This window comes from Sciurus vulgaris, assembly GCF_902686455.1.
Source record: "Sciurus vulgaris genome assembly, chromosome: 9".
Lineage (NCBI taxonomy): Eukaryota > Metazoa > Chordata > Mammalia > Rodentia > Sciuridae > Sciurus > Sciurus vulgaris.
Genome location: NC_136469.1, coordinates 24,039,633 through 24,067,513, shown reverse-complemented (window position 1 = coordinate 24,067,513; position 27,881 = coordinate 24,039,633). Strand labels below are relative to the sequence as shown.

General features: G+C 39.8%; 1 protein-coding gene and 1 pseudogene across 9 annotated transcripts in view; both read right to left on the bottom strand.

Moving 5' to 3' along the window:
* Nucleotides 1-27,564, bottom strand: part of MMAA (metabolism of cobalamin associated A) — a 29,259-nt gene extending 1,695 nt beyond the window's left edge. The window contains exons 1-6 of one of the 8 annotated variants that reach the window (XM_079154166.1): nt 27,451-27,468; nt 14,222-14,299; nt 12,179-12,682; nt 9,784-9,906; nt 6,287-6,457; nt 2,565-2,650 (exon numbers count right to left, since the gene is read on the bottom strand). In XM_079154166.1, the coding sequence (XP_079010292.1) occupies nt 2,565-2,650; nt 6,287-6,457; nt 9,784-9,906; nt 12,179-12,623 (825 nt within the window). In that variant the 5' untranslated portion in view covers nt 12,624-12,682; nt 14,222-14,299; nt 27,451-27,468. Of the gene's footprint in view, nt 1-2,564; nt 2,651-6,286; nt 6,458-9,783; nt 9,907-12,178; nt 12,683-14,221; nt 16,132-24,702; nt 26,033-27,450 lie in introns of those variants that run through there. The other 7 variants (XM_079154165.1, XM_079154163.1, XM_079154162.1 and 4 more) reach the window with 7 other exon arrangements.
* LOC306670059 (endosome-associated-trafficking regulator 1-like) lies at nt 18,637-20,769 on the bottom strand (annotated as a pseudogene). Its single transcript has one exon. The product of its transcript is annotated as an endosome-associated-trafficking regulator 1-like (transcript).
* Nucleotides 27,565-27,881: the final 317 nt, after the last annotated feature.

Here is a 27,881-nt window from a genome sequence, read left to right as displayed (position 1 = left end):
TTTAACATCTCTTCCCAACTTACAGACTAGTGTAGTGGAATACATTCAGAATTACAGTAAATAGATCAAAGACATAGCACGATTGAACGGCAGGAGACAGTTCACACCGTCTCAGATGGATTCTGATTCTTGTGAGCTACAGCGCAGGATACAAAACCATCCATCAGAAGGATGCTTAAAAAGAAAACACACATCACTAACATCTGCATTTCTCAAAACAACACCTTCAAAAGTTTTCTTAAATGTCTATAGCATTTTTCAAACTTGCAAATAAGAAAAAATAACCTGATAGCTAAAATTGTCCTACCTCTTGATTTAAATTATGTTGCATAAAAATATCAGAAATAAAGGATAATATTCAAGGACCAAATCTCATTTGGAAAATATATCTATCCATCTAAGATTAAAATTGCTTTTCAGGGGCTGTGGTTGTAGCTCAGTGGTAGAGCACTTGCCTAGCATGTATGAGGCACTGGGTTCGATCCTCAGCACCACATAAAAATAAATAAATAAAGGCAAAAAAAAAAATAATAATATTATTTAAAAATTCCTTTTCATGTACTTTTATATATGTTACTTTTTTTAAATTATACACAGTTCTTTAATACAAGTTTTATCTGACATGGAAGTCTTATCAGGAAAAAAGCCTGAAGAGGCAGAGTTGAAAACATATACTGAATCAGATGAAGTAAGTTGTAAGATGCAACTAGAATACATTCAGGGGCTTAAAAGAAAATAATTATTTTAACAAGATCTGTAAAGAATTACTTCCTCCTTAGTAGAAGGTTCTTGATCATAAGAATCTTGTTGTCTTTCTAACTTTAGGAAGACATTTTTCACGTGGGAATTCATTCTCCGCTTCTAAGACATTGAAAGAAGGCCAGAGGAATATATCTGCAGTTTTTCAAGTGCCTTTAACTCAAAATAGTCAATTTTCCCAAATGGTGTATTTTAACTCCTTCAGTATTTATTTATTTATCTATTCATTTATTTATTTGGTACTGGGGATTACACCCAGGAACATTTAACTGCTGAACCACATCCTCAGCAATTTTTATTTTTTTATTTTGAGACAGGATCTTGTTAAGTTGCTTAGGGCATTGCTAAGTTGTTCAGGCTGACTTTAAGTTGCAATCCTCCTGCCTCAGCCTCCTAAGCAGCTGGAATTATAGGTGTGCACCACCACATTTGGCCCTCAATAGGTATTTAATAATTGTTGGTTGAACAGAAAAATAAAGTACCATTATTGAAATAGGAATTTTTTTTGAACAAAAGGAAAATGAAGTTTTATTGCTTTGCTAACAAAGGAGAAACACAGAGAACTCCTGTTCCAAAGACTGTGATTCTCAATTGGCATTTATTGAGAATTTAATCTGTTTTACACATGTGTATGTAAAAAATGTAGTGCAGAGAATCCTCAACCAATATATTACTTTTAATTATTAAATTCTAATAGTTAATGTTTCTAAATCACAACAACCATAGTCTGCTATTGCTTTTTTTTTTAGGATTATGAAATTGAAAAGGAAATTCTACATCACAAGAAAATATCTTGTCTTTGTCTGAAGTTGCTGGGAAGGACCTCTAAATTCTGAGTATTTCTTAAACTATTTGTTACTCATGGTGAGTGCCTGGGACTCAGGATGGGGGCCTGATCACACTAGAATGACCAACTGCAGGATTACAGGGTTGGAACTTCATATCAGATGATGTGGGCTCAGCCTCTGTGGGGGAAGGGAAGTGAGAGAATGAGTTAAATTATATAGCCAGTGATTCCATCAATCATGCCTACCTGATGAAACCCCAATAAAAACTTAAGAACAGCAAGCTCAGGGAAACTGCCTAGTTGGTGACAACATGTTGATGTACCTCGAGGGAAATGTGTCCTGAATTTTTATGTTTGGGACCCTCTTGGAACTCTCCTCTGTGTCTCTTCATTTGGCTGATACTGATTTGTGCCTTTGTAATAAAACTATAATTATAATATAGTGCCTTCTGAGTTATGCAAGCTATTCTAATGAATTATCAAACCCGAGGGGTAGTGGGAACCCCCAAATTTGTGGCCATTGGTCAGGGTTGGCCTGTGAACCCTGGAGCTTGCAGTTGGTGTCTGAAGTGAGGGGAAGCATGGGGAAGACTTGTGAAGTCCACACTAACTCTAGGGAGTTAATGCCAGGACTGCACTGCAGAAGGAGAGTAAGACACCTATTGCATGATATATAAATTGTGATGGTGGCATCCCAGTTAAAAATAACTATTTGGTAACAAACACTCATGTAATGGTGTCTCTTTTAGCCAGAGCTATCCATTTATTCCAGTCACTTCCATGTTATAGGTGGAAAAATTTAAGTTGTATGAGTAGCTCAAAGTCATTCATTCTATTACTGTAAGTTGGAGAAAATACAGAAAGACAATCTGCCTTTGATTCAGGTATTGTAGCCAATGTGAATGGTGTTTCTTTCTTTATACTATTTTCAACTTAATTTACAAAAACACGACACTAGAAATTTGTATCTTAAGAGATACGTACTTTGTATTTTGAGAGGAAACATCAAAATAATTACCTGCAATTCATCTCCTCCTGCTGGTGGCAGTAGCAAAACAAACATGTCAACCATGTCAGCAACAGCAAACTCCGACTGACCTACACCTGGAATTTAAATCACAACTATGTCCTAAAATATTCACAGTTATTACACTTTCTCAACTTTACTATCATTTCCATTCCACTTTATTCACTCACACTCATGGTCACACACTCACTCCTTTGAACATCCCATGTCTTAGTCCATTTTCTGCTTATGTAACAAAATATCTGAGACTGATAACTTATAAAGAATAGAAGTTTATTTGGCTCACAGTTCTGGAGGCTGGGAAGACCAAGAGCCTGGAGCCAGCATCTGCTCGACATCTGGTGAGGGCCTCTGTGCTGCATTGTAACATGGTGGAGGGCATCACAAGGCTAGATAGCAAGCACGGTAGCTCAGGTCTCCTTAAAAAATCACTAGTACCATCATGAGGGTCCCACCTCTAAATACCATTCACATACAAATTTGGGGATTAAGTTTCCAACATATGATCATATGTGGTTTGCATATGAGCAAACCACTGTCCCCCACCTCTGAAGAATTTATTAAATGCCACTACCTAAGTAAGCTGGTTACCTTTCTAGCTCTCCCTCCCTTTTTCCCATTAGAGCTATTCCTCGACTGAATGGAGAGCTGAGGGATTTCTACTCTCTCCTACTCTCAAAGCTTTCTTGGCTTGTCTTTCATCAGTGAGTAGCTGGAACCCTGTGACTCTAATCTTAAAGCATGCTGCTGATACTTCCAGTTTTTCCTTCTTACTTGCATTCTGCAAACCCCCAATCACAGATCAATCCAAATGTGTGTACTGTCTCTTTCCAGGCATGCTTGAGAAGTCACTGCACTGTGGACAGTCACCACTACAAGGTCATGGTCTCCAGCATCTGCCACATCTTCCTCACTGCCTAGTAAAAGCAATCCCCAGCAGGGCCCTCGGTCAGCCTCCTTCCCACAACAGTGATCTCCCACAATCTCCGTACCTGATCACTGTGGCACCCACTTCACAGAGGAATAAAGGGTGAACTTCTCCAGCTTCTCCCTATCCCCTTCCACAGAAAAACAGATAAGATACAAACTCAGTCCGGCTGCCTGCTCTGCAGCTGGTGGAAGAAATATTGAAGGGGAACCTTCGTTCCTTCCTACTTCCTGGCCCTCGCTCTTCCTTGTCTTGAACCTGCCTGTGCCTACAGGCTCCAGTTCCTTGACACATCATATGAACTGTGCTCAAGCCACTCTCATCTCAGACCAAGCAAAACCAGACAAATCACTCAACTTCTCACCATATTTCCCACTTTTTCTTTGGAGTCAAATTTCTGGAAAAAGCAATTCGTGCTCACTGCCTCAACTTCACATTAATCTCAACCCTCTTAAATCTGGTTTCCACATCCCCCGGCCACTAAAACTCCTCTGGAAACTCCCTCCTTCGTGGTTGCCTGTTTGATAGCTTTCTTCCCTGTTTCCCTGCCCTGATGTTATTGGGAACATCACTGTACCAGGTGAAAGGCCATTCATGAGGTCCCCTTTAACAGGGATGGGACTGAGAGAAAGCAAGAGTCAAGAGAGGGGGCTTCCAAGAAAGTTCGTTAAAGAAGACAATCCCACCCAGGAGGTGCACCTCTTCTGCCTACCCCTTCCTGACTCCTTCCACCTCCTTTCCCTTCCTTCCATCTGGAACACAGACGTGACAGATGTGACAGTCAGAGCTTCATCAGATATCTTTGAACCATGAGCAACCTTGAGCATGCAAACAAAGTGAAGTGAGGCCAGACAGACCGAAGCAGCCTGGGCATGACATCACTGCAGAGCCAGCACCTGTTCTGGACTGCCTGTTCCCAGAATTCTTTCATTTACAAGAAAAGAATCTCTCTCTTACTTGAATCACTAGGAAAAATTATTTAAAGCCTCTAGGATAAGTGGTTAAATACAACTTCCAGGGAACATCCTTGGTTTTCATACTGCCTTCTCCTTCGATGCCCCTGTTTCCACTCAGGCAGCTCTTCTGTCCAAGCTCAACTGATGGAGTTGCTAAAGCCCAGACCTGGCTAGTGCGAGGGATTGAATTAGGCTACCTCTACCTTCCCAGTTCCTTTGTTGAGGCCCCAAACCTTGAGGTGACTGAATTTGAAGACTGGGCCTCTGAAGAAATTAAATGAGGTCATAAGGATAGAACTCCTAATCCAATAGGACTACCGTCTCCTAAGAAGAGGATGAGACACCAGGGGAACATGTGCACAGACAAAAGCCCATGTGAGGACACAGCAAGAAGGCAGTCATCTGCAAACCCAGAGAAGAGGTGGCAGAAGAGACCAGTCCTGCCAGCATCTGGGTCCTGGATTTTCAGCCTCTAGAACTGTGAGGAAACAAATTTCGGTTGTGTAAGCCACCCAGTCTTCAGTATTTTGTCATGGCAGCCCCAGAAAACTGATGTTTAGTTTCCATTTTTGCCCCATATTTTCCCCAGGTGAGCTGAACCAAACTTACAGCTTGAAATATGAAACTCTGAATTATACTGCTAAATCTGTCTTTCTTACTCAGTCCTTTCTCAAGACACACAGTCACTTGTACACCTAATAAGCATCTCATACTTAATATAGTCACAGTTGAACTTATGATTCTCCCCCTCCAAATCCCTCTTTCTGCAGCATTCTTGATTATTCCATCTTCTCTTCCTTCCTCATCTCTTATACCTAATCATGGAAAAAGCCCCGCCAATGTATGCTCACTGCTTTTTGAATCCCTCTCTTCTCCATTCCCAGTTCCCCTGTTTGGGTCAGAGCCCTGCCATCTCTTTCTCTGATTAGTACAAGCGCCTCCTCACTGCTTGCTGCCTCTGCTCTTCTAATCATTCTATGCTTTGCTGCCAGGAATATTCCAAAATGCGTATCTCGGTTTCTCCCTTTCCTGCTCACCCCGAATGGCTTCCCACTTCTTTCAGGACAAACTCTGAATTCCTTGACATGGCACACGAGGCCCCTGACACTCAGCTCTGGATCTGGTTCTAACCCCTCTCTTCACACTTTGTGCTGTAAGTACCCGAGTGAGCAGCACTTCTGAGTGAGTCCAGCTTTCTCCCTCCTCAGGGTCTTTGCGAATGCCTTTCACCCATATTTTGATTCACTCCTATTCTTTCTTCAAAATTGAGTCCAGCTGTCACCTCCTTTAGGAAGCCTTCACTGAGTCCCCTAAATCTGAGTTAGGTTGCTTCACAAACATTTATGATACCGTAACGTAACAGATGGTCTTCCACAAGAATGTGACTTTCTTGGAATTTTCATTTCAGTGTCTTCATTGCACATAACTTTGGGCTAAGGATATAAATATGAAATAAAATGGCCCCCAAAATAAAAAAATACCTAACTGCACTACTTTTCTTAATGAATACTATAGACATGAAATGCGCTTACACAAAACGGGCGGTGGCTTTGCTTGTACAGTTCATACTAAGTCTACTGCTCTCCTCTGGCACTCGTGATAATAGTGATCCAGCCAGTGGCTCACTGTCACACTCCAAATGACAAGCTCTTTGAGGTTAGGAAGTGTAGCCTATATGCTCCTATTTCCTGTGGAGTCTGGGGTAATCTCTCGTACTTAATTACAATTTTAGTAAGTATCTGCTGAATGAACAAAATGTAATTAGTTGTCACTCATCTTTATATGGCATTCATTATAATAGTACCTTTCTGAAAGAATATCACACTCACCTACAGTTTCAATAAGAATGATGTCATACCCCCCTCCTTCACATAACAGAATAGCTTCATTTGTGGTCCTTGTCACACCTCCTAAAGTCCCTCTGGTAGGAGATGGCCTGATGTATGCATTCATATCTCTTGATAACTCCGTCATTCGGGTTTTATCACCTAAGAGTGATCCTAAAACACATAAGTACGTTTTGTAATCATGAAGCAGTTCTAAGGGACAATTATCAATCAGCCAGTTCCAAGCAGATGTGCTGTATCTCAAGACATATTTCATATTATTGAGCTTTCCTCTAACTCACTATATACAATCATGCAGGATTAATTTTTAAAACATCCTAATTCCCTTAAAACCTACAAGGACTTCCCATTGCTCAAAGACAGATCCTTCAGCCTGGCACTGGAGGCCCTCAGAACCCAGCCCCACCTTAACTGTCCAATATCGGCTCCCACCAGTGGAAAACCATCCTCTGATACAGCTGGGTGGTTTCTTTACTGCCATCTTAACATTTTCCCCTCTTCCTTTGTGCTCTCATGCCAGAGACATCTCTTCTTTTTCTCACTGTTAATTTACAAAGTGTCCTGCCCAGGGTCTGCATTTTTGGAACTTTTTCATCCCATGCCTCCCTCTTGTGAATTTCTATAGTCCACCAGTTGCTCTGCAGAGCATTAGAGAACTTCACTGTCCCTCCCCTTCCCATCATTACCTGGGGCACCCCCTCCTCATTCATTTATTTGTACAAATGGCATTTTCTCAGCCCTATGTAAACACTATGCAAATGCATCTTGATGCTGCCCTTCCCCCAATGCATGTTGCTTCTAATTCTTTACCAGTTAGAAATTTTAGCCCAGACTGAATGTAAAATAAGTTAAATGAATGGATGGAAAAGTATCCACACAGCTTATTTTGGATTTCAAATCTATATATCTTATCTCTTCCACATAGTGATTCTTAACCAGGAGTAATTTTGTCTCCCCTACCTAGGACATTTGGCAATGTCTAGAGAAACATTTACTTGTCAGTGTGGGTGGGATGCTACTGGCATCTACTGGATAGAGGCCAAGGATGCTGCTAAGCATCCTTCAGTTTACAGGGCAGCCACCTACAACAAAGAATTGCCTGGCCCCAAATGTCACTAGTGCCAAGGTTGAGAATCATGCTTTAGCAAAAATTCCTTGCCTATGAACCTTGTCTTATAGATATTGCACACCGAGGGCTGGGAATATAGCTCAGTTGGTAGAGTGCTTGCCTTGTAAGCACAAAGCCCTGGGTTCAATCCCCAGCACTGCAAAAAAAAAAAAAAAAAAACACGAGATATTGTACACTAAATGCTAAACAAAGTGTTCACAGTAGACACTCAATTTAAAACCTGTGGAGTGGAACTGGTTAAATTGTTTAGATTCTTGCATCAATACTTGTAAATTCAAGAAGAATGAAAGCCCTGGAACTACTATTAGCTTTTCTTAATTTTCTTCAGTCATATAATGTGAAGGCATATTGCTGTTCTATTCTGAATATTTATTTTCAGTCTGCCTAAGGGCTATTTTTTCCACAGAGTTGATGCTAAAGATTAAGATGATTGAAGATATGCTCTTTTTCCTTATGATTACAATTTAGGTCTTCTCATAAGTCCCAATTCTAGAGCACACAGTCACCATGTTCCTCAACTACTTTATTTACTTCACATAAAACTTCTTCCTAAAGTAATTTTCTGCATGAAATCATCCCTGTGGAAGTCAACAATCTGCCAAAGTTATACTTCAAATTATTATCCTATAGATCCTACCACACTGAACTAAATATTATGAAATTATTCTCCCAGGTAATTGTCTTTGCCAGTGAATCCAAAACTGTTAGCTGTAGACCCCCAGAGAGGTCTCAAAGGTGTCACAGGGGGTCTGTGATCCAAAGTACCAAGACTGACTACAGACCAAAAAATGCTTTTCAAACTTTAGTGCTGTTTTTCCAATGTATGTATTGTAATAAGGTAGAAATGTATAGTTCTAGTGTCCTATGTATCTTCATATACTATTTTTTCCTTCAAAGTCTATAAATTTTTTTTTTTTTTTTTTTTTTCGGTGCTGGGGATTGAACCCAGGGTCTCGTGCTTGTGAGGCAAGCACTCTACTAACTGAGCTATATCCTCAGCTATAAAATTTTTTTTAACCTGAAAAAGGGGCCCTCCTTTTTGGTTTGAGAAAGGTGAAGAACCACACATCCAGGCAACTTTAACACAGACTACTTTATAACATCATTTCTGCTATCAATTGCAATCTCAAGCTATTATTTTCTCTGAATTGCAGATAGTCTAGGATATTAAGAAGGTAGAGGGGAAAAGGACTTCATACCTATATGAAAATGAGGATTGCTTATTACAAAAAAAATCACCAAGGTGCTTACCTTAACAAAGTTCTAAACATAAAATAAGACGATGCACTGACATGGATATAATCTTGAACTTTGTACAGTTAACCTCTTTATTACAGTGAATCAAAAACTTTTGAGTGCTCTGAGCTAGATGTCTCAATGAGTGCTCTAATGATGACTATTGAAATAATATTCCATCTGCAGAACACCACAGTATACACACCCAACACTTCCCAAAGTCCCTTGTATCCATCCATTCACAACACACACTTGTGTTGATTCATCTGTTCTGAAACCTCCTAAGATGCACAGCTCCACAAGGCCAAGAGCACTGTGTCTTATTCACCATTACTCAACACAGTACTTTCTGTGCACAATTCTTTGCCTGTAGTAGGTATTCACTGCTTAAGTAAATAACTGCAGTATGAGAAGCTTAAATTATAAAGAGGGGTAAGGGAAGAAAGACCTTTCCTGAGTATTTATATGGCATGCTTTATGTTTTCTTTAACTGATCCTTTGGGGAACTACGTTTATATTCATTTTATGTCTGATGAGCTGCAAATTAAACTGCGAATGACTGCATGACCTCAAATCAGTAAGTAATTGCTGAACCCTGTACTGTGCACAAGATACTATGCTAAGTGCTTTGGGGGAACAGCAATATATTACATGATCCCTCTAAGAGCTTTCTGTTTAACTAGTCATATAAACAGGTGACAAGTCATAAACAGCAGTAAATTTGTTTTGTTTTTTTAAGCTTACGAGAAGTTACAACAATAGGAAGGAAATAACAGATGGGTAAGAACCATTTTGTAAGTGGCACAGCCACTGATGCAGCCTACATAAACAAGAGAGGACCAGGGCCTAGACTTAGGCATGATTGCCAAGGGCTAAAATCTGTTTTTGATCATCTTCCACTTCTGGCACCTATAATCCTGGTTCTCTTAAGTGCCCACTGAGCTAGCCACAAGCTGATCTTCTCAGCAGAGTCCAATGCTCCCCAACCACCTCCCTCTGCTTCCAGCCACTCTGCAGAGCTCCCTTCCCTCAGCTAGTAGTTAGAGGTCACCTGACAGTACAAAAGGAAAAAAAAAAAAAGTTCTACGACCCAAAAAGAACTAGCCATACTCACCACCACTAGTGCAGGAAGAAGGGTCCACAGCTAGCACCGATAATCTGTGCCCTCGCTCAGTAAGCATTTTTCCAAAATATTCTATAAATGTTGATTTTCCAGCACCAGGGGGTCCAGACAATCCTATAGTGAAAAGAGACCTTCTAATTTACTAGATAAATAAAATCAGCACCACAATTAGTTTTACTGAATAAAACATTAGACTATCTTCTATTGCTTATTTATTAAAATATCATTAATATATTTTAACATGTCCTAAAGCAGTAAATAAAAATTCATCTTTCTATCTAATCCCAAACAATGGGGATATATAGGACCAATTCTGAGTTTCATGTGTTTATACATTCACTTTTTAAAAATAAAAATAATGCTTGACTTTTTACTATAATGTAGGTTTTTGAAGACACACTTCTGTGCCTATGGTTTAATGTGCTGAATTTCTATATCTGCCCAGGTCTCATCATGACTGGCAATTATTCCACCTGCCCCAATTCTGTCTATTTTCTCTGTCCACTGGAAAAACAACTCATTACTCTAGAAATTCCAAGTGATCGAGAAAGTAATTTTCTATTCACAAAGGATCATTCTTTTCTTCATCTCACTTGTAACTCAAAGAATATCATAAACAGAGTCCTGAAAAAAAATAATAATTTATGTTAAGAAAGAGAGAAAAGCTCCCTCCTTGGAGAGTTAGTCAAGCATGGGCAACCTCCAGAAGGTCATCAGGTTCTCTCTCTAGTTCTCCTCTTAGGAGATGCAGAATCCAGGGCTCTCAAAGTTACTTAACCTCTATGTGTAATCGGATCTACCTCTTTAGGTTGTTTTAAGAATTAAATGAGTTAATATCTGCAATATGTTTGAAACAGTGTGTGGCACACAAGACAGAGACAAGTTTTGTCCAATGAGTATGTAAAACCCAGGAGTTTAACTGTATTCAAAACTACTGTAAAGTATATGGTATGCTTTGCTTCTTAATACAATTCTCAGGGCAGCTTCCTGTTTTCAAAACCTTTGCAGATGCCAAATAAACATTTGCTGCTTTTATTTGTGATGGTGATAAGATAACTACAACAAAGACAGAGGTTTATCTGGCCTAAAAAGATGAGGATGGAAGAATCAGAATATCACTTCAAAGTTATGTATGAATTGCTATCACTTCAAAGTTACATATGAATTGCTAAGTTAACTCCAGACATTTCTGGACCATTTTCTCTTCAAGAATTCTTTAAAACATAGTAGGCAACACTACATTATAACTAGAGTTTCTTTTGGCGAATTTGCTATTTTTCCTGTCTACAACACAAAGATTAGTAACACCCAATGGAGTACTCTCCAAATGAGAGTCCCTCTATGAGGGCAGAAGAAAAAGACATGTGAAAAATGTGAACTGGTACAAATATTAGTTGGTGAGCTTTTTTTGAACTTATCCTTAAAGCATTTATATCTGTAAATCTAAAAACTAGGTTTGAGTCCCTATATTGCCAATAAACTAGGATATAAACGTCTACTGTAATGTCAACTTTAACATGTATTTACTCATTCCTCCCAAATTCTCTGTACTTTGGCCACAATTTCAAGTGGTTTTCAGCAGAAGGGTTAGTATAGATCACTGAATTCGCCATCATGGGACATTCTCTTTCTACCCAAACTGCCTTGCGTAATTCCTGCTAGTCAAATATGTCTAAATTTCCAAAATATAAGCTGATTTACAATTACAGAACCAGGTTAATCTGCTCCAAATAATCAAATGATTATTTAAATGCAGTTGGCAAGTGAATATGGTCTCTCCTTTAAAATACTTTTTTTTTTTTTGTGGTGCTGGGGATCAAACCCAGGGCCTTGTGCTTACAAGGCAAGCACTTAAACCAACTGAGCTATCTCCCCAGCCCTTAAAATACATTTTAATATTGAAATGGCTGGGTGTAGAATCGATCCCTGAAACTCAACAGGAAGTATTCGAAGAAGTGAAACTTGCCTATGGAAAGACCAATGAAACACCAAAGAAGCAGAATCTTTATACGTTATGAGGATAATTATAGTTGATATACCACAAAACAGGAATCCACTTTAGACTATTAAATAGGACTACCGAAAGCAAAGAGTAAAATGGTTACTGGTTCTTCCTATACATGTTTCTCTTCTGGAAGCTGTAGAAAAAGGCCCAAATGTAAATCCTATATTATTATATCAAAATACTGACCCTTGGTTTAAATGATCATAACAAATTTCCAATATATCAAGATAAATATTTACAGAAGAAAAAAAGGCATTTAAAAGTCATCCAACAATTCAAGGAGAAAGAATAATTCCATGAGATTGCAAACTATTTGACTTATTTTAAAATAATTTAGAAAGTATTTACTGACAAAAAATAAATTAATTATAAAAGACTGACCCACTCTAAATGCTAGTGGTTTTCCTCCATTTAATTGTTCTTGTTCTCGGTGGTAGATTAATACTTTCTGAAGAAGCACCTGGGCTAACTCCTTTTTCCTGCTGTGAGTTGATTCTACAAGAGTTATGGCCTCTGCTAAGCAGGCCCTTTGCCCTTGGATTAAGCCAGTATAAAGTTTATCCACAAATCTTTGTTCTTTATCAGAAAGTCCTTCCATGTGGTCCTTTAAGGTTGCTTGTACACATAATTTCCTCCTTAAGCCATTTGACAGTAGCATCCACTTGGTACAATGGAGTCCAAGCGACTTAAAAGGCTGAGCACACAGGATTCCTGGTAGGAGATGAGCACTTGAGTGAAAGGTGAAGTGGTAACCATGGAAAGGTGTTCTTAACAGGCCTTTTAGGAAATGCTGGTGAGGAAGAGGCAGGAGCGCAGGAAGATTCATTTTGTTTGTAACTGAAGAAAACTCCGGGTGCTTTTGACTCAATGTGATTCCAGACCTCGCTAGAAGAAAGAGAAACAAATTTGGCCACTTTAACAGACAACTAAGATATGGAAAAGTGAAAAGTAGAGTGCTTTTTCCACATTCTAAAATACACAAAATCAGCACTCTTGGCTGTATAAATGGGTGAGTTTTCTTACTAAATTTAAAAGAGAAGACTCCCTCCTTGGCCAGAGTTAACATTCAGAGTAATCCCGATCCTGAAACTATCTCTATTGTGAGGTGGAATTTACATTAAAATTTCCTTATAAACAAAAGCCAAACATACAAAACCTCATTAGTGTGGACATTTTCTGCTCCACTTTTTCTCACATTCATCTTCACACTTTCCTCAGGTCAACATACCCAGTTCTGAAGCTCATACAAAAGATTCTTTAAAAACAATGCCTCTGCAGCTATCCTTTTATTCATTCTCTACGAAAGAAATGTGATTAGTGGTGTCGCACTGGAGGCACAAGATCAGACCCGTGTGCATCCTCAACAGACTCACCCCGAATAACCTGGCTTAAGCACACAATCGACAACAATAAGCCTTAATGCGAGTGAGCTGTGTGGGTTGTGCAGTAACCAGATGAGTGCATCTCAAAGTATGGTCAGAACCACCAGGTACTTTCTAAAAATGCACATTCCAGCCCCACTACTCAGAAGCCCTGTAACCAAGCACACAGACGTTTGAACCACTCAGGAATTGGAGAAGGAGTCTCGGATTCACTGGTATTCTCAATATAGTAAATCAGATGATGAAAGCTGACAACAGTACACTGAGTCAGGACAGGGCAGGGGTTATAAGCCACTGCCTTTCAGTTGCTGCTACTTAAGCTAGTGACCTTGGGCTAGTTACTGATCCACTCTGTGCTTGATGTTCTGGAGTCCAGAGAGCAGGGTGGTTGTGAGAACAAAATGACTTAATTCATGTAAAAAGCCTGGAGCCTAGCACAGAGGAGGAGCTCAACTAACATTAGCTTTTATTGTTATCATACAAATTTATAAAGCATTAGTAACAATTAGGTCACAGACCTAACTTCCGATGGCAAACTAAGACTTATAGGTATGTATGTCCTATACAGTTTGGGTTCATAATTATTTGGAAATTTTGGTTTTCCTGGGTTTCATGGCACACTGAAATTAATTACTTTATTGAGCCAAGGTACTTCTCTAAATGGCCCTTTAAAGCCAATGATATGATATTAATTTTAGTTAATAAACATTCTATTCAGGTCAAGGAAGTAGTCTAAGATTTTTTTTTTTAACTTGTAGAAACTATAACAGTTCATCTATTTTCCAAAGGCAACAATTTTTTTTCTAGTTTGAGGGAGGCACTGTAACACTTATTTGTGAAAGTCTTATTCTAAAAGAATAATTTATTTAAAATGTATAAAAGTATTTCTAAAACACTTTTTTCTAAAACATTCATTCACCAGCTCTCTTCGTACAAACACACAAAAGGACACTTAAAATATATAAAAGGGGATCTATTATTGAAGGTATCTTTCAACTCAATGCACATCACCACCACCACCACCAGCAGCCTGGACACTCACAGGAAAGAACTGGATTTCTATTCAGTCCCTACTTTCCAAGCATATACTACTTTCCAGGTTGCAACATCAGGGCTGGATCTGAAAAAAATAAAAGAGCTGATGAAGGATGAAAATAGCTTTCTAGGCTAAGGACTTACATGTGCAAAATCAGAACAGGAACTTGGTCTCTTCTGTGCCATATTAGAGAAGACTGAAAAATTTCAGTGATGCAAAAGACCCGTGTATAAGGAACTAATAATAGGAGAAATGTCTGGACCAGTATGTAAATTGGGGCCAAGGAGCTAGTTTTGTCTCTGGCAGAGGACAAACAACAGAGACCTTTATGGAGGTAACACAACTGACTTTGCTTATTCAAGAGAAAAGTCTAGGAGCAGTGGTGAAAGGTTAAGAGTGATGAGACCCTGGAAATACAGAGCCCAATTGAGGAAACCTAGCAAGGACCGCTAGCATGGAAGCAAAGGAGACAACGAGGACCTGGACTTCAGCAAGGCATCAGGGAATGGACAAGATAAGCCACATTCAAGACCTTCTTGTCCCTGTTAGAATCCTTAAAGCTTGACATGAAGCCTGGCACACTTCAACTGCTAAGGAAAAAAAAAAAAAAAAAGAAAAAAAGCTGATGCTGATCTGATTGGAGTTTATTTTATTACCCACTTACCTCCACTTACCTGGAACTTTAGAGTTTATAAACCACTTTCAAATACTTTATTTCACCCTATACACCAATTCCATGAGGACACTGTGCCAGTTATTAACCTCGTTTAACAGAAAGGAAAACCAAGCATGAGTTAAGCAACTATAGTCACAACCAGAGACAGGGCCAGGACTCAAATCCAGATCTTTCAGATTCTCTATGGCATTTCCTCTTAATAAATTATGCTAGAATAAAAGAGAAGTCCTTTGGCTAAAAGGGAAATAGATACCAGTATAGAGACCATGTCTCTAAATTAAGAAATACAAAAAAGAGCTGGGGATGTGGCTCAGTGTTTAAGTGTCCCTTGGTTTAATCCCCAGTACCAAAAAGAAGAAGAAAGAAAAAAAAAAAAAACAAAAAAAAAAAACAGATGGAGTTGTCCTTCAGTGAGGTAGAGAAGACTGTCAGAAGTGAGGTTTAACATGCAAACAGGAGTTGTCTCCAACACATTAAATGTAAGAAGCACACTATTAAACATTACACCATGTATACCTGCATCAAAACATCACATGGTATCCTATTAATATGTACAATTTTTATGTTTTTATGTATCAATTAAAAATAAATTTAATCAAAAACAAAAGAGGGCTACTAGATATCCAAGTGGGATACTGAGTGGGCAGTTGAGAGGTCAGAGCTTTGGCATAGGTTTGGGAACCATTATTGTTCAGCTCTCATTTATATATGTGAGACCAAATAAGTTCACCAAAAAAGGGATTGGATGGAGAAGGTGTGACACCATTTTTGATAAAACTACACACACATGCAGAAGGAATACATATGTTGAAGTGTATGTAAATCCACCTGTAGATAAGTAGTCTTGTGGTCTCCCATGTTGTTTTGGGCACACTGTATGTTTCTGATTTTTTTCAAGGCAGCCTATTATTATGGTGGTAGACAGAGTAATGCCCATCCAAGGATGCCCATGTCTGAATTCCTGGAACCTACGAACATTTTGTATCACATGGAAAAGGAGGAGTGAAGTATGCAGATGGAATTCAGATTGCTAATCAGCTGGCCCAGATAAATAGATTAGTCTAGTTTATCCCAGAAGACCTACTACAATCACCAAGGTCCTTACAAATGGAAGAGGGAGGCAGAAAAGAGTAGAGCAGTGTCCTGTGAGGACTCAACCCACCTCCACTGGTTTAAGGGAGCAAAGGGGCTAGAAGCCAAGGAATGCAGACAACCCGTAGAAGACAGAAAAACCAAGGAAGCTGTTTCTCCTTGAGACCCGCCAGGACCGAATAAAATATTATTAGTACCTTAATTTTAGCCCAGTGACACCCATGTCAGACTTGATCAAAATAATTGTAAGATAATAATTTTGTGTTATATTATGCCTTAAGTTTGTGGTGACTTGTTACAGGAGTAATAGAAAACTAATACAATTGCTAAGACAACCCAAAAAAAATTTTTTTTTAAGATAAAATGTTAAAAATTCTAGAATTTTAATAGAAATATCTAATAACTACTCATGACTTAATTATCTCTGTCATAACTTGTACCTTACCTCCTTCTTCATTTGGAGTTCTTCCCTAACATGAGAAGTGAACTTGATGAATCCTTAATTTTATCACTTATAGTGACCATCAGTGTTGTATCCAATATATTTCTATATCGATTTCTAAATTAGACATAAAATTAGCATACGTTCTAAAAAAACAGTAAAAGGAATTATGCTTCTGCAAAGCTTTCATCAGAATCATATTAAGATTAGAAGTTCAAAAGTACTCCAAATTAGCATGATGTGCATGGCCTAGTCACCAGTTCTGAGCACGGTAGCTTTTATTAAACTATGCACAAACTAACATAAAAATCAGGAGTCCAGAATGCCTATCATTCCACATTTTTACCTGAAAAACACCTATTCAGTTCAACTAACACCTCCTTTGAGGCACATTTTCCCCCAGCTCTTCCAGGCAGTAATTGTTCTATTCAATGTTCCATTGGCTTTTGTTCACATCACAGGTAGTTTTCTTTCCTTTTCCTTTTTTTTTTGACAGTGGGAATAGAACCCATGAGCGCTTTACCACTCAGCTACATTCTGAGGGTCTTGCTAAGTTGCTGAGGGTTTAAGTTGCCCAGTATGAACCTTGAACCTGTGAGGATTCAACCCACCTCTGCTGGTTTAAGGGAGCAAAGGGGCTAGAGGCCAAGGAATGCAGACAACCCGTACAAGACAGAAAAACCAAGGAAGCTATTTGGCCAGGACCGAATAAAATATTATTAGTACCTTGAGATCCTCCTGCCTTGGCCTTTGAGTCGCTGGGATTACAGGCCTTGTTTTTTTGTCTTCAAACTCATTTATTTATAGACCTCTCCCCACCAATTCTCATCCCTCACCTTAGTTGAGATCCTCCCCGAGAAATGAGAAAATATTATTCCTTATTTCCTCAGAATCTAACACAGTGCCCGGCACAGAGTAGCATTTCAATATTCAACATAGATATATATATATATATATATATATATATATATATATATATTTTTTTTTTTTTTTTTAAGGCCCATGAGTGGATAGTTTATCTACCTGCATTGACCTTCCATAGTATGAAGAAACGCTTGGGTTACAATACTTACCTGTGTAATCTGAGGACCTTTATCTAAAATATTCTGCCTTTTAAGTTCCCTGTTTCAAATCATCTAACCAAAACAGAAAAGGTTTTAAGGAATCAAAACACAGCAGCAAGAAATTAGGAGATGAAAATATGTCCATTTATAATATTGCAAACAAATAACATTTCCTAAATGAGATGAATAAAAATGGCCTTATTAAAAAAGAAGTAGCATAGATTAGTCTAACATTTAAAATAAAGGTGAATAATTTAATTGCAATCTTCCTCAAAAAAATCTGTGCCAACTATTTGAGAAGTTTAAGGTCTATTCTGCAGGCACAGTTCTTTGTTCCTTGATGTCAGTACAAATCTTAAAAGGCTTTCAAGAGAAAGAACCAGGAAAGGCTAACATTTACTCCCACCCCCTTTCTCTTTCCCAAACTAAAATAACAAAAACGAAACCAAAAAGCAAACAAATAAACAAACAAAAAAACTACCCAGATGTATAGAATTCTAGGTTTTGACACCTTCCAAACTCTTCCTGGGAACTGAGTTTCTTAGTTCCTCTCTGGACCATGTGAATGGCAGCCAGCAGCTGCTGTTTTTGCAGGGAGTTGATTATGTATGAGGTGTTGGGCATGCATTTCCTCAGCTAATCTACAGCTGAAAAGGCTCAGCAATGTTAGGTTGATTGAACAAGGCCTCACGATGAGTTGAAGAACTTGGGAAAAACTTGGATCTCACAAATCTATTATCTATGTAGTGTGAACTCTAGAAACGATCAAATAATCCTTTACATTTGAATGTGTATAATTATACCTGGCTGTTTATTTTTCATTTTTCTGCTTAGACTAAAATGAAAAATTAGTTTACATCTCCTGTGCAAACCATATTGGTAGGAATTCTGAATGAAGTATTAGGTGACAAAAGAGACCAAATTTTAAACATTTTAAATGTTTTTCATTTCATAGGAAATTGATAACTGATAACTAAATTTATTAACAAATCACATTAATTTATATAATTAATCTGATTTTAAAGGACTCTACAAAATTTTTAAGAGTTATCTAACTCGGCCTTATGAACAACATTCTACCCACAGATACATGTCAGAGGCAGAAGATAAAATTAAGTTTGTTAATTTATTTTATTTTATTTTTTTTTTGAACTTCAGAATTTATTTAAACAAGAAACCTGTAGATTTGAACAGGAGGGAAAAGGAAATTAAAAAATAGCATCTACAGGAAAACAGCCCAAAAGGCACAGGGTGCCTGTTGTGCCCTCCCCAAACAATAAAGCAGGTAGGAGGAGCCAAAGACCTCATGCCAACCCAGGGAGGTTCTGCACACTCTTTAGACTACTGAACCCTAAGCTTCATCGTACAAATGCACTTGAAACGTGTATCAAAATCCCCAGCCAAAACAGCTTTTCAAAGCTGAAGGCTCAAATCCCCAGTTTAGACACCTGGGAAGTGTGGAATGTCTGCAACCTGTGTCCCTGTGGGAGGATAGCAGTGTCCACCAAGTGGTGCCTCCACACTTGGGCCACTGACCACAGAAGCCACCCCAGGAAGGCTATGACAGGCACTGAGTGACAGCAAAAAGGCACAAGTCCCTGTTAAGCTGCTCACTCCTGGGGGCTCTTGGTGTTCTTTCTACTTACATAATCAAGACAATTAACTGAATTTATCAGTGTTCTGGGATGAAAATGGAAGAGCACTTATTACAGAACTGCCGTTTTCATGTTTAGTAATTTAGAAACTCACTGGATTTTATAAAAATTTCTTCCAACAGATTATTGGGTCTATAAAACAGTGACAATTTCACCAAGAAGGAATGCACATAAACCACAAAAGCAACTCATGGAGAAGAGCTGCTCCTGTTGCAGGTGGCCAATAACACTGCTTTAGGTCATGAAATTAGTATCTAATGATAAATACTCTGGGTGAAGACTGCATAGATTGGGATACAAATGCACATTCAGAAGAAGCACTGCTGATCAGGGCACATGGAGCGAGGGACTGGAAGCATCCAGAGGTCCTTAAGACTTCTCCTCATCTTTAATTTCGGAAATTCTGTCTATAGATTTAAGAATTTCAGCAACAAAATTCAGTGTTTCAGCTCCAGAAACCAGTTGCTTGATGGATGCATGTGCACTGTTCATGACAACATGGAGATTCTGTAAGGCCACGTCAGTGTTCTGCTTTACCACCGATAGGCTGGCACCCTGGCCTGACCTCAGGGCTTCATTCTCACGCTTGAAGTTGGAGACCTGTGCCTGGAGCAAGTTTATTTCCTGTTTCAGCTTTACAACGTGATTTTCTGCCTTTACAGCTCGTTTCGTCATCAGCTCCAGGTTCTGCTCCACCTGCTGGACTACTGACTCCAGGTCGTGATAGTCACTCTCCTCCTTGATCATCTTTGCTTCTAGCTTCCGCTCAAGCGTCCTTACCATTTCTGTTTGAGTTTCAGAGAAGCTCTGAACCTCATTCAGCTTTCTTCTTAGCTTAGAATTTTCATCTTTCAGTGCTTCGTAACTTATCTGCAGCGTCCGCAGGTGTCTGTCTCCCAGAGACTCCCCATGAGTTGTAAACTCTGCACTAGGACTCCCTGCTGGAGATGCCAGAGAGATGCGTGAATCTGTGTCACTCAGTGTCCAGGGGGGCAGAGACTCAGGCCCCGCCAGCTCCGATGGGGTGGAGAAAAAGGAAAGGTACGTGCCACAGGGTGATGTGCTGGCCGTGGCCCTGGAGGAGTGAGTCTTCTCCACAGCAGACAGCAAATAGGCCCCATTCCACCCACTGTCCTCATCTTCCTCCTCCTCATCCAGGACGTCACCAGCCCCTGTGGGGTCTTCAAAAAATGGCTGCTGATATTCCAGGCCATACCCCACAGTCTGGGGAGAGGGGAGCTGTGGTCCAGTCCCATTGAGTGCCTCGAGGCTTCCTTTGGATAAATTCTGCTATTGGTCGTGTCCTCTTTCGACAGACCGAGGTTCTTGGTTTTCAGAAATTCTTTAAAGGAGAATGGATTTGCCTCTTCAAGGTCTTCTAGTTTGTCATCTGTGTCTCCCACGGAAGCCAGCACCGGGCTGGGGACATAGCACATAAACGTCAGCCGAATGCCGAAGAAGTGCGGGTGCAGGTCCCCGCCGTGGGGGCGCTCACAGTCTAGCTGGGGGAGACAAGACCGGCGCTCATAGAACGCAGGAGCGTGGGGAACGACGAAGCTCCGGGCCCGGGACAGCGGTGGCGCGCCCGGGCGGCGCACGTAGCCCGACATCGCCAGGGCGGTCTAGCCGGGCCGCGGCCCCACGGCCCACCGCCGCGTCGCCGCAGCCAATCCCATTCTCTGGCCGCCGCTTCCGCCTCACGCGCCGGAAGCCAAGTTTGCTAATTTATTTACAAGCAAAATCATGTAGGATGGGAGAAGGGTTTCCTACTCCTCATATAACAAAGCATATTTTTTTTCCTGCTTTCTTACGGAAAGAAAAAAAAGTTGACCAAAAATCAAATCAAACTGTTTCAATTTTCATTCTGAGTACAGTGTCATACAATTTATAAGCTAAGCACTTCCAAAATGCAAGAGAAATTCTGCGGCATTTACAATGCTCAGTAAGATAACACAAAGCATCACCATTGCTAATATACCAGAATGTCAATTTATTAATATATAATGAAAAACATCAAGTAGGCAAAAATAATGAAATGGGTTTGTAAGAGCATTCCCTCCTTGAATGTTCCCCAATGGTTCAAGTATTAAAGGCTTGATCTCCAGCGGTGGTGCTATTATGGTGTAACAGGTAGAGCTTAGTGGGAGGAAGTTAGGTCATTGGGGACATGCCCTTGAAGGGGATATTAAGACCCCAGCACTTTCTTCTCTCTTTCATTCTTGGTGATCATGAGGTGAGCCACCAAACACTCCTGCCACCAAACACTGCGCTACCACAGGACAAAAGCAACAGGGCCAATCTGTCATGGACTGAAGCCTCCAAAACTGTAAGCCAAAATAAATCTTTCTTACTGCCTCAGGTATTTTATTACAGTAACAGAAATCTAATACACCTCCCCTGCAAGAAGGTTCACAAGAACAGTAGCATTTTAAGACGCACATCTGTGCTGGAGAGGACACTGGGAAAAAGGAACTCTTTTATACACCATTGGTGGGAATATAAAGTAGAACAGCTTCCACAGAAATTAGTATGGAGGTGTCAAAAAACTAAAAACAGAAGTGCCACATCATCTAGCTATATCACTCCTTTGTATTTATTCAAAAGAATTAAAATCAGCATACTTTAGAGATACATGCATACCCATGTTTATCAAAGAACAATTCACAATAATCAGGCTATGGAATCAATCTAGGTATTCAGCAACAGATGAACAGATAAAGCAAATGTGATATATATACACAATGGAGCTTTATTCAGCCATAAAGAACAAAAAAATTATGTCATCTGTAGGAAAGTAATTGAACTGGAGCAATCATGTCAAGTGAAATAAGTCAGATTCAGAAGGACAAGTATCATGTTTTACCCCATATGTGTAAGCTAGTGGGGAAAAAGAGGATTGAGATATATACCTAAAAAAATAAAAATAAAATACTTGGGACTCAATCTAACAAAAGAGGTGAAAGACCTCTACAATGAGAACTACAGAACACTAAAGAAAGAAATTAAAGAAAACCTTAGACAATGGAAAGATCTCCCATGTTCTTGGATAGGCAGAATTAATATTGTCAAAATGGCCATACTACCAAAAGTGCTATACAGATTCAATGCAATTCCAATTAAAATCCCAATGATGTACCTCACAGAAATAGAGCAAGCAAATATGAAATTCATCTGGAAGAATAAGAAACCCAGAATAGCTAAAGCAATCCTTAGCAGAAAGAGTGAAGCGGAGTTATCGCAATACCAGAACTTCAATTATACTACAAAGCAATAGTAACAAAACGGCATGGTATTGGCACCAAAATAGACAGGTAGATCAATGGTAGAGAATAGAGGACACAGACACAAACACTAATAAATACAGTTTTCTCATACTAGACAAAGGTGCCAAAAACATGCAATGGAGAAAAGATAGCCTCTTCAACAAATGGTGCTGGGAAAACTGGAAATCCATATGCAGCAGAATGAAACTAAACCCCTATCTCTCACCCTGCACAAAACTCAACTCAAAATGGATAAAGGACCTCGGAATCAGACCAGAGACCCTGCATCTTACCGAAGAAAATGTAGGTCCAAATCTTCAACATGTCGGCTTAGGATCAGACTTCCTTTAACAGGACTCCCATAGCACAAGAAATAAAAGCAAGAATCAACAACTGGGATAGATTCAAACTAAAAAGCTTTCTCTCAGCAAAGGAAACCATCAGCAATATGAAGAGGGAGCCTACAGAGTGGGAGAATATCTTTGCCACTCATACTTCAGATAGAGCACTAATTTCCAGAATATATAAAGAACTCAAAAAAACTCTACACCAAGAATACAAATAATCCAATCAACAAATGGGCTAAGGATATGAACAGACACTTCATAGAAGAAGATCTACAAGCGATCAACAGATATATGAAAAAATGTTCAACATCTCTAGTAATAAGAGAAATGCAAATCAAAACTACCCTAAGATTCCATCTGACCCCAATTAGAATGGCGATTATGAAGAACACAAGCAACAACAGGTGTTGGTGAGGATGTGGGGGAAAAGGTACACTCATACATTGCTGCAAATTAGTGCAGCCACTCTGGAAAGCAGTGTGGAGATTCCTCAGAAAGCTTGGAATGGAACCACCATTTGACCCAGCTATCCCACTCCTCGGCCTATACCCAAAGGACTTAAAATCAGCACACTACAGAGATGCAGCCACCTCAATGTTCGTAGCTGCTCAATTCACAATAGCCAGATTGTGGAACCAACCTACATGTCCTTCAATTGATGAATGGATAAAGAAACTGTGGTGTGTGTGTGTGTGTGTGTGTGTGTGTGTGTGTGTGTGTGTATACACACAATGGAATATTACTCAGCCATAAAGAATGATAAAATTATGGCATTTGCAGGCAAATGGATGAAACTGGAGAATATCATGCTAAGTGAGACAAGCCAATCTCAAAAAACCAAAGGATGAATGATCTTGCTGATAAGCAGATGATGATACATAATGGGGAGGCAAGAATGGAAGAAGGAGGGACTGTATAGAGGGAAAAGAGGGATAGGAGGAGTGAGGGTAAGGAAAAAATAACAGAATGAATCAAACACTTACCATATGTAAATGTATGATTACACAAATGGTATGCCTCTACTTCATGTAACCAGAGAAACAAGTTGTACCCCATTTGTTTACAATTTCAAAAAAAAAGGGTATCATGAAAGTACAAGGGAGACCAATAGAATAGAAGGAGATGAGAGTTTGGGAGGAAAGGACATATCTGGGAGTAAAACTGATCCAATGATGTTGTAGGTTTGTACCAGTAGGCCACAATGAAGCACGCTGTATAATTAATATGCACCCGTCAAAAAAATAAAAATAGATTCACATCTGTTTTTCTCAAAAATAACTTTTATGCCCATTCTTTCCTCTCTACCACACTCCATGTTTCTACTGTACTGTTTCTATAAGAAATATGCTTCCATTATTCAACATAACCCACATACAACTGCAACAAGTTTCACTAAAAAAAAGACTTACCCTAATTAAATGTGATAAACACTCTAAGACTGTCTTTTCTTTTTTAATAGACAGCAATGTGCCAATGGGTACAACTTTGAATCTAAAAAACCAATCTGCTATAGCCACCTCTCCAATCATTATTAACTCATTTTCCATACTTATCCTCATGATCATATTACTCCTCTGCTTAAAACACTAAAATAGTTCCCTCTGCCCTATCTGAAATAGAAAAGAAAAAAAGAATTTTGCATGTACAATTAAGTCACTCAGTAAATATTTATTGAGATCCTACCATATGCTAGGCACTGTACTAGGCACTGACAGAAGAACTAGGCGTGATTCCTGGTATAATGGAGTTTACATTAGTCATTACGTGTGTGTTTCATATTCTTTGAGTGCTTTTGTTCACCTCTTTTAATTCCTTTCCTTCTTCTCCTCAACTTTTACCATGCTGCTATAACCACTCTGATCTGTACACAGGTTCCAGAAAAAGCTACATTCTTTCATACAGTGTGGCTATCATCTATGTTTTTGTCTAGCCAGGATGTCCTTCTCACCTTTAATCAGATGGCAGATTCCTTAGTCTTCAAGAACCAACTCAAGTGTCTTCTCTATGAAGCGTTCCCTGGCTTCTTTCCCTCACACCCTCAGTTCACTCATATCTCTTTGCCATGAGTTCTAGCCCCTCTTACAGTGCTCATCAAACTGTGCTGTGGTCATTTTTTAAGATGGCAGTCTTCCCTAGACTGAGTTATCTTTGTCTCCACAGCAGTTTATTACTCACAGAATAAATGTATGAATGCAAGCTCTTATTTTGCCTGGGTCCATAATGCCATTACACTTATTACTTGATGTTTTGAAAACACATTTTTCTAGATTGTGCAGTAAGTATATATTTAGGAACTTTCTTTTCAAATTCTGATTTTAACATATGGATGTTTTTCTTCGTTAAAAATTAGCTCAGCAGCAGTCAGTCTGACTTGGGATATTTATCTTGAAACTGATCCAATGAATATTCTCAATTTCAATAACTACTCTGGCAAGAAAACGCACACAGGATTTCCAAAATCAATACATTAGGTCAGTGTCTGCAGTGCAGCACAATTCATGCAGGCAATTCAGTGTTATCCCATGTGTTTCCATTTTTCAATGCTAATCACTTTTGATTTGAAGATAAGCTGTCAGATGCCATGAATCTATTCACCATCTCCCACCACTCCTACAGAAGGCTTTGCTGTCTCCTTTTCAAATAACTTCAGGAAGTTTTTGTAGAGTAGGATGACTTTTTTAAATAAGGAACTTTTAAATAGGCTTTAAACAGTCATCATTATGTAAGAGTCATATGGAACACATACTGAATTCATGCAGAGATTCTCTAAAGTTCTATGTCCACTTTACCTTTCATCATGTTTCCAGTAAGACTCAGATTTCCCAATTCTACTTCTAGGTCTCCTATTAGCAAGGGAAGTCTCCTGTTTTCCTAAATTCCATCACCATTAAATGTTTGGATTCATTCCCACTGCTACCAACCTAGTTCAAATCTGCATAGTCTTGGGGGGCTCTGAGACCAGTTATGGTTCCTGGGCAATTTCTCATACTCTTGCAATTTCTTCATGCCCAAAATGAAGACAATCAGACGTATACATGAAGGTAAGAGTAAAGATGAAAGAGAGAGAGTGTCATGAGTGAGCCTGGCACAGGGCCCAGTATCATGCAGATGCTAGTTAAACTCTAAGGAACTTTTCCTCTTCTTTTCCATCTCTCTCCTTCCCCAGTTCCCCTCTCAGACTTCACAGTAAGACATCCTAAAATAAGCATGTGATGTCCTCACTCTCCTCCTCAAATTCCTCCAGAGTTCCCTACACCTTAGGATGGTGATTCTCCACGAGTGACCAGGGAACAAGTAGCACCAAAGAACTGATGAGAAAGGGAAATTCTTGGCCCTCCATCTCAGACTCCTGAATGGGAGCGGGGTAGGGGGGGACCACTGACGTTCTCATAATCCCTCCACTTGATTCTGGGTGTTTCATAAACCCTTCAGATGATTCTGAACTGCTACCCAAGGGACAAAGTCCAGTCTTCTTAATCTGGGATTACACAGCTTCTCCAAAACAATTTTCTTGCACTCACCTATCCAAGCCTCCTCTAAGGAGAGTTTATTTATTATCTTCCAAACCTACCACTTACTTTTCCAACTCCAAGATTTTTCTCTCCTGTTGTACCTTTCCCTGTGTATAAACCCTCTCCTATCCTACCCTGATTAAATTTCACTTTCTTTCTGAATGATCCCAGTCTTTGGAATTTTTTCCCATCCTTTAATTCCAATTATTTCTGAATATTGATTTAGATGATTATCTGCACAGATCACAAACAAGATACACCTGGCCATTCATATTTTAAAAATCAAGAAAAATGCACATAAAAATAAATTTTTCCCTGTGTTGCAGAAAATAAGATCTTTATAAGAGAAAACCACTGTTCCACAAGGCAACAAGCAGTTGAGTCACAAGTTTCAAGAGCTCACCAGCAATTTCCATTTCAAATATATAGGTTTTGTTTCATCATCTTCAACTTTCTCAGTGATTTTTATTTTTTTTCTCTCTCCTATTAGAATTCAGTACTCAAAAGGGCCATTAAAAAAAAAAAAAAAAAATCCTGTTTTCCTGAATGCAAAAGAGTATTTAGTGATTACTATCTAAAATAACATTCTGGACATTGTAGACAGGCTCAAAAGGTTTAAGTTCTCCCAGAAGATTTGCCACCTAGTTGGGAAAGTTTCATTAATAAGTTTATTTCTGTTTTCCAAAATATATGTATTAGAGCACAGCTTTTTCATTTTTTCAATGGGAAATACTTATTTGAAGGCAATGTCCTCTGCTGGAAGACATCTAGCCCCTTCCTGGGCACAGTATTCCACAGAACCGAGACACTGCTTGTGACTTTTAATCTGAACCCTATTTTTATATCCTAGACTTTATCCCCCACAAAATGCATGTTAATTTCACTCTGCAGTGGGCTCTTGCGCCCTTCTCCCACCCAGCCAGATCTGGTGGCGACAATGGAAAGCTGCCTTGCCAAAGCCATCTTGCTACGGCACGAAACTGCCCAAGATGACGACAATTTTAAAACAATATTCACGAGGCCTTGCTTCTGCATGAAAAAAAGGAACTTTCCTTTTGAATCGATCTGCCGGCCGCTGCTGGTTCACACGCCCCCCCCCCGCGACGCCCCACAAATCATCCCTTCTGTAGCCTCCTTCTCCTGACCCCAATCCTCCAGGGGGCGCCCCCAACGCCGGGACTGACCCCAAGCTGGCAGCCTGAAGACTCTCCAGCCCCGACTCCCGGACGATTCGCGTACCCGCGCCCCGACTCACCCTCCCGAGGCCACGGAATTGCCGCCCCGCCCCTTCCTGCCCTTGCGCCCCGCCCCTTCCGCTGGGCAGTGGCGCGCAGACGCATCGCCGACCGCAGGCGCGGGGCGGGGTCTGACCAGGTCTCCGCAACGTGGCCGGGGAGTTCCGGTGTGTGGTGGCGGTGGCGTAAGGGCGCAGGGAAGTCCTCTGGGAAGAGAGCCCGGGGGAAGTAGGGGTGTCCTTTGGGATAGCGTTTTCTTTTCTCGGGTCCAGTTCGAACCTTTCGACCCCGGCGTTCTACGACTATGTGCCCCCCATCCCCCGGGCTGGCCCTTCACGCTGCCGCGGGTCGCAGGCCGAGCACGGTTCGGCCCATGGAGG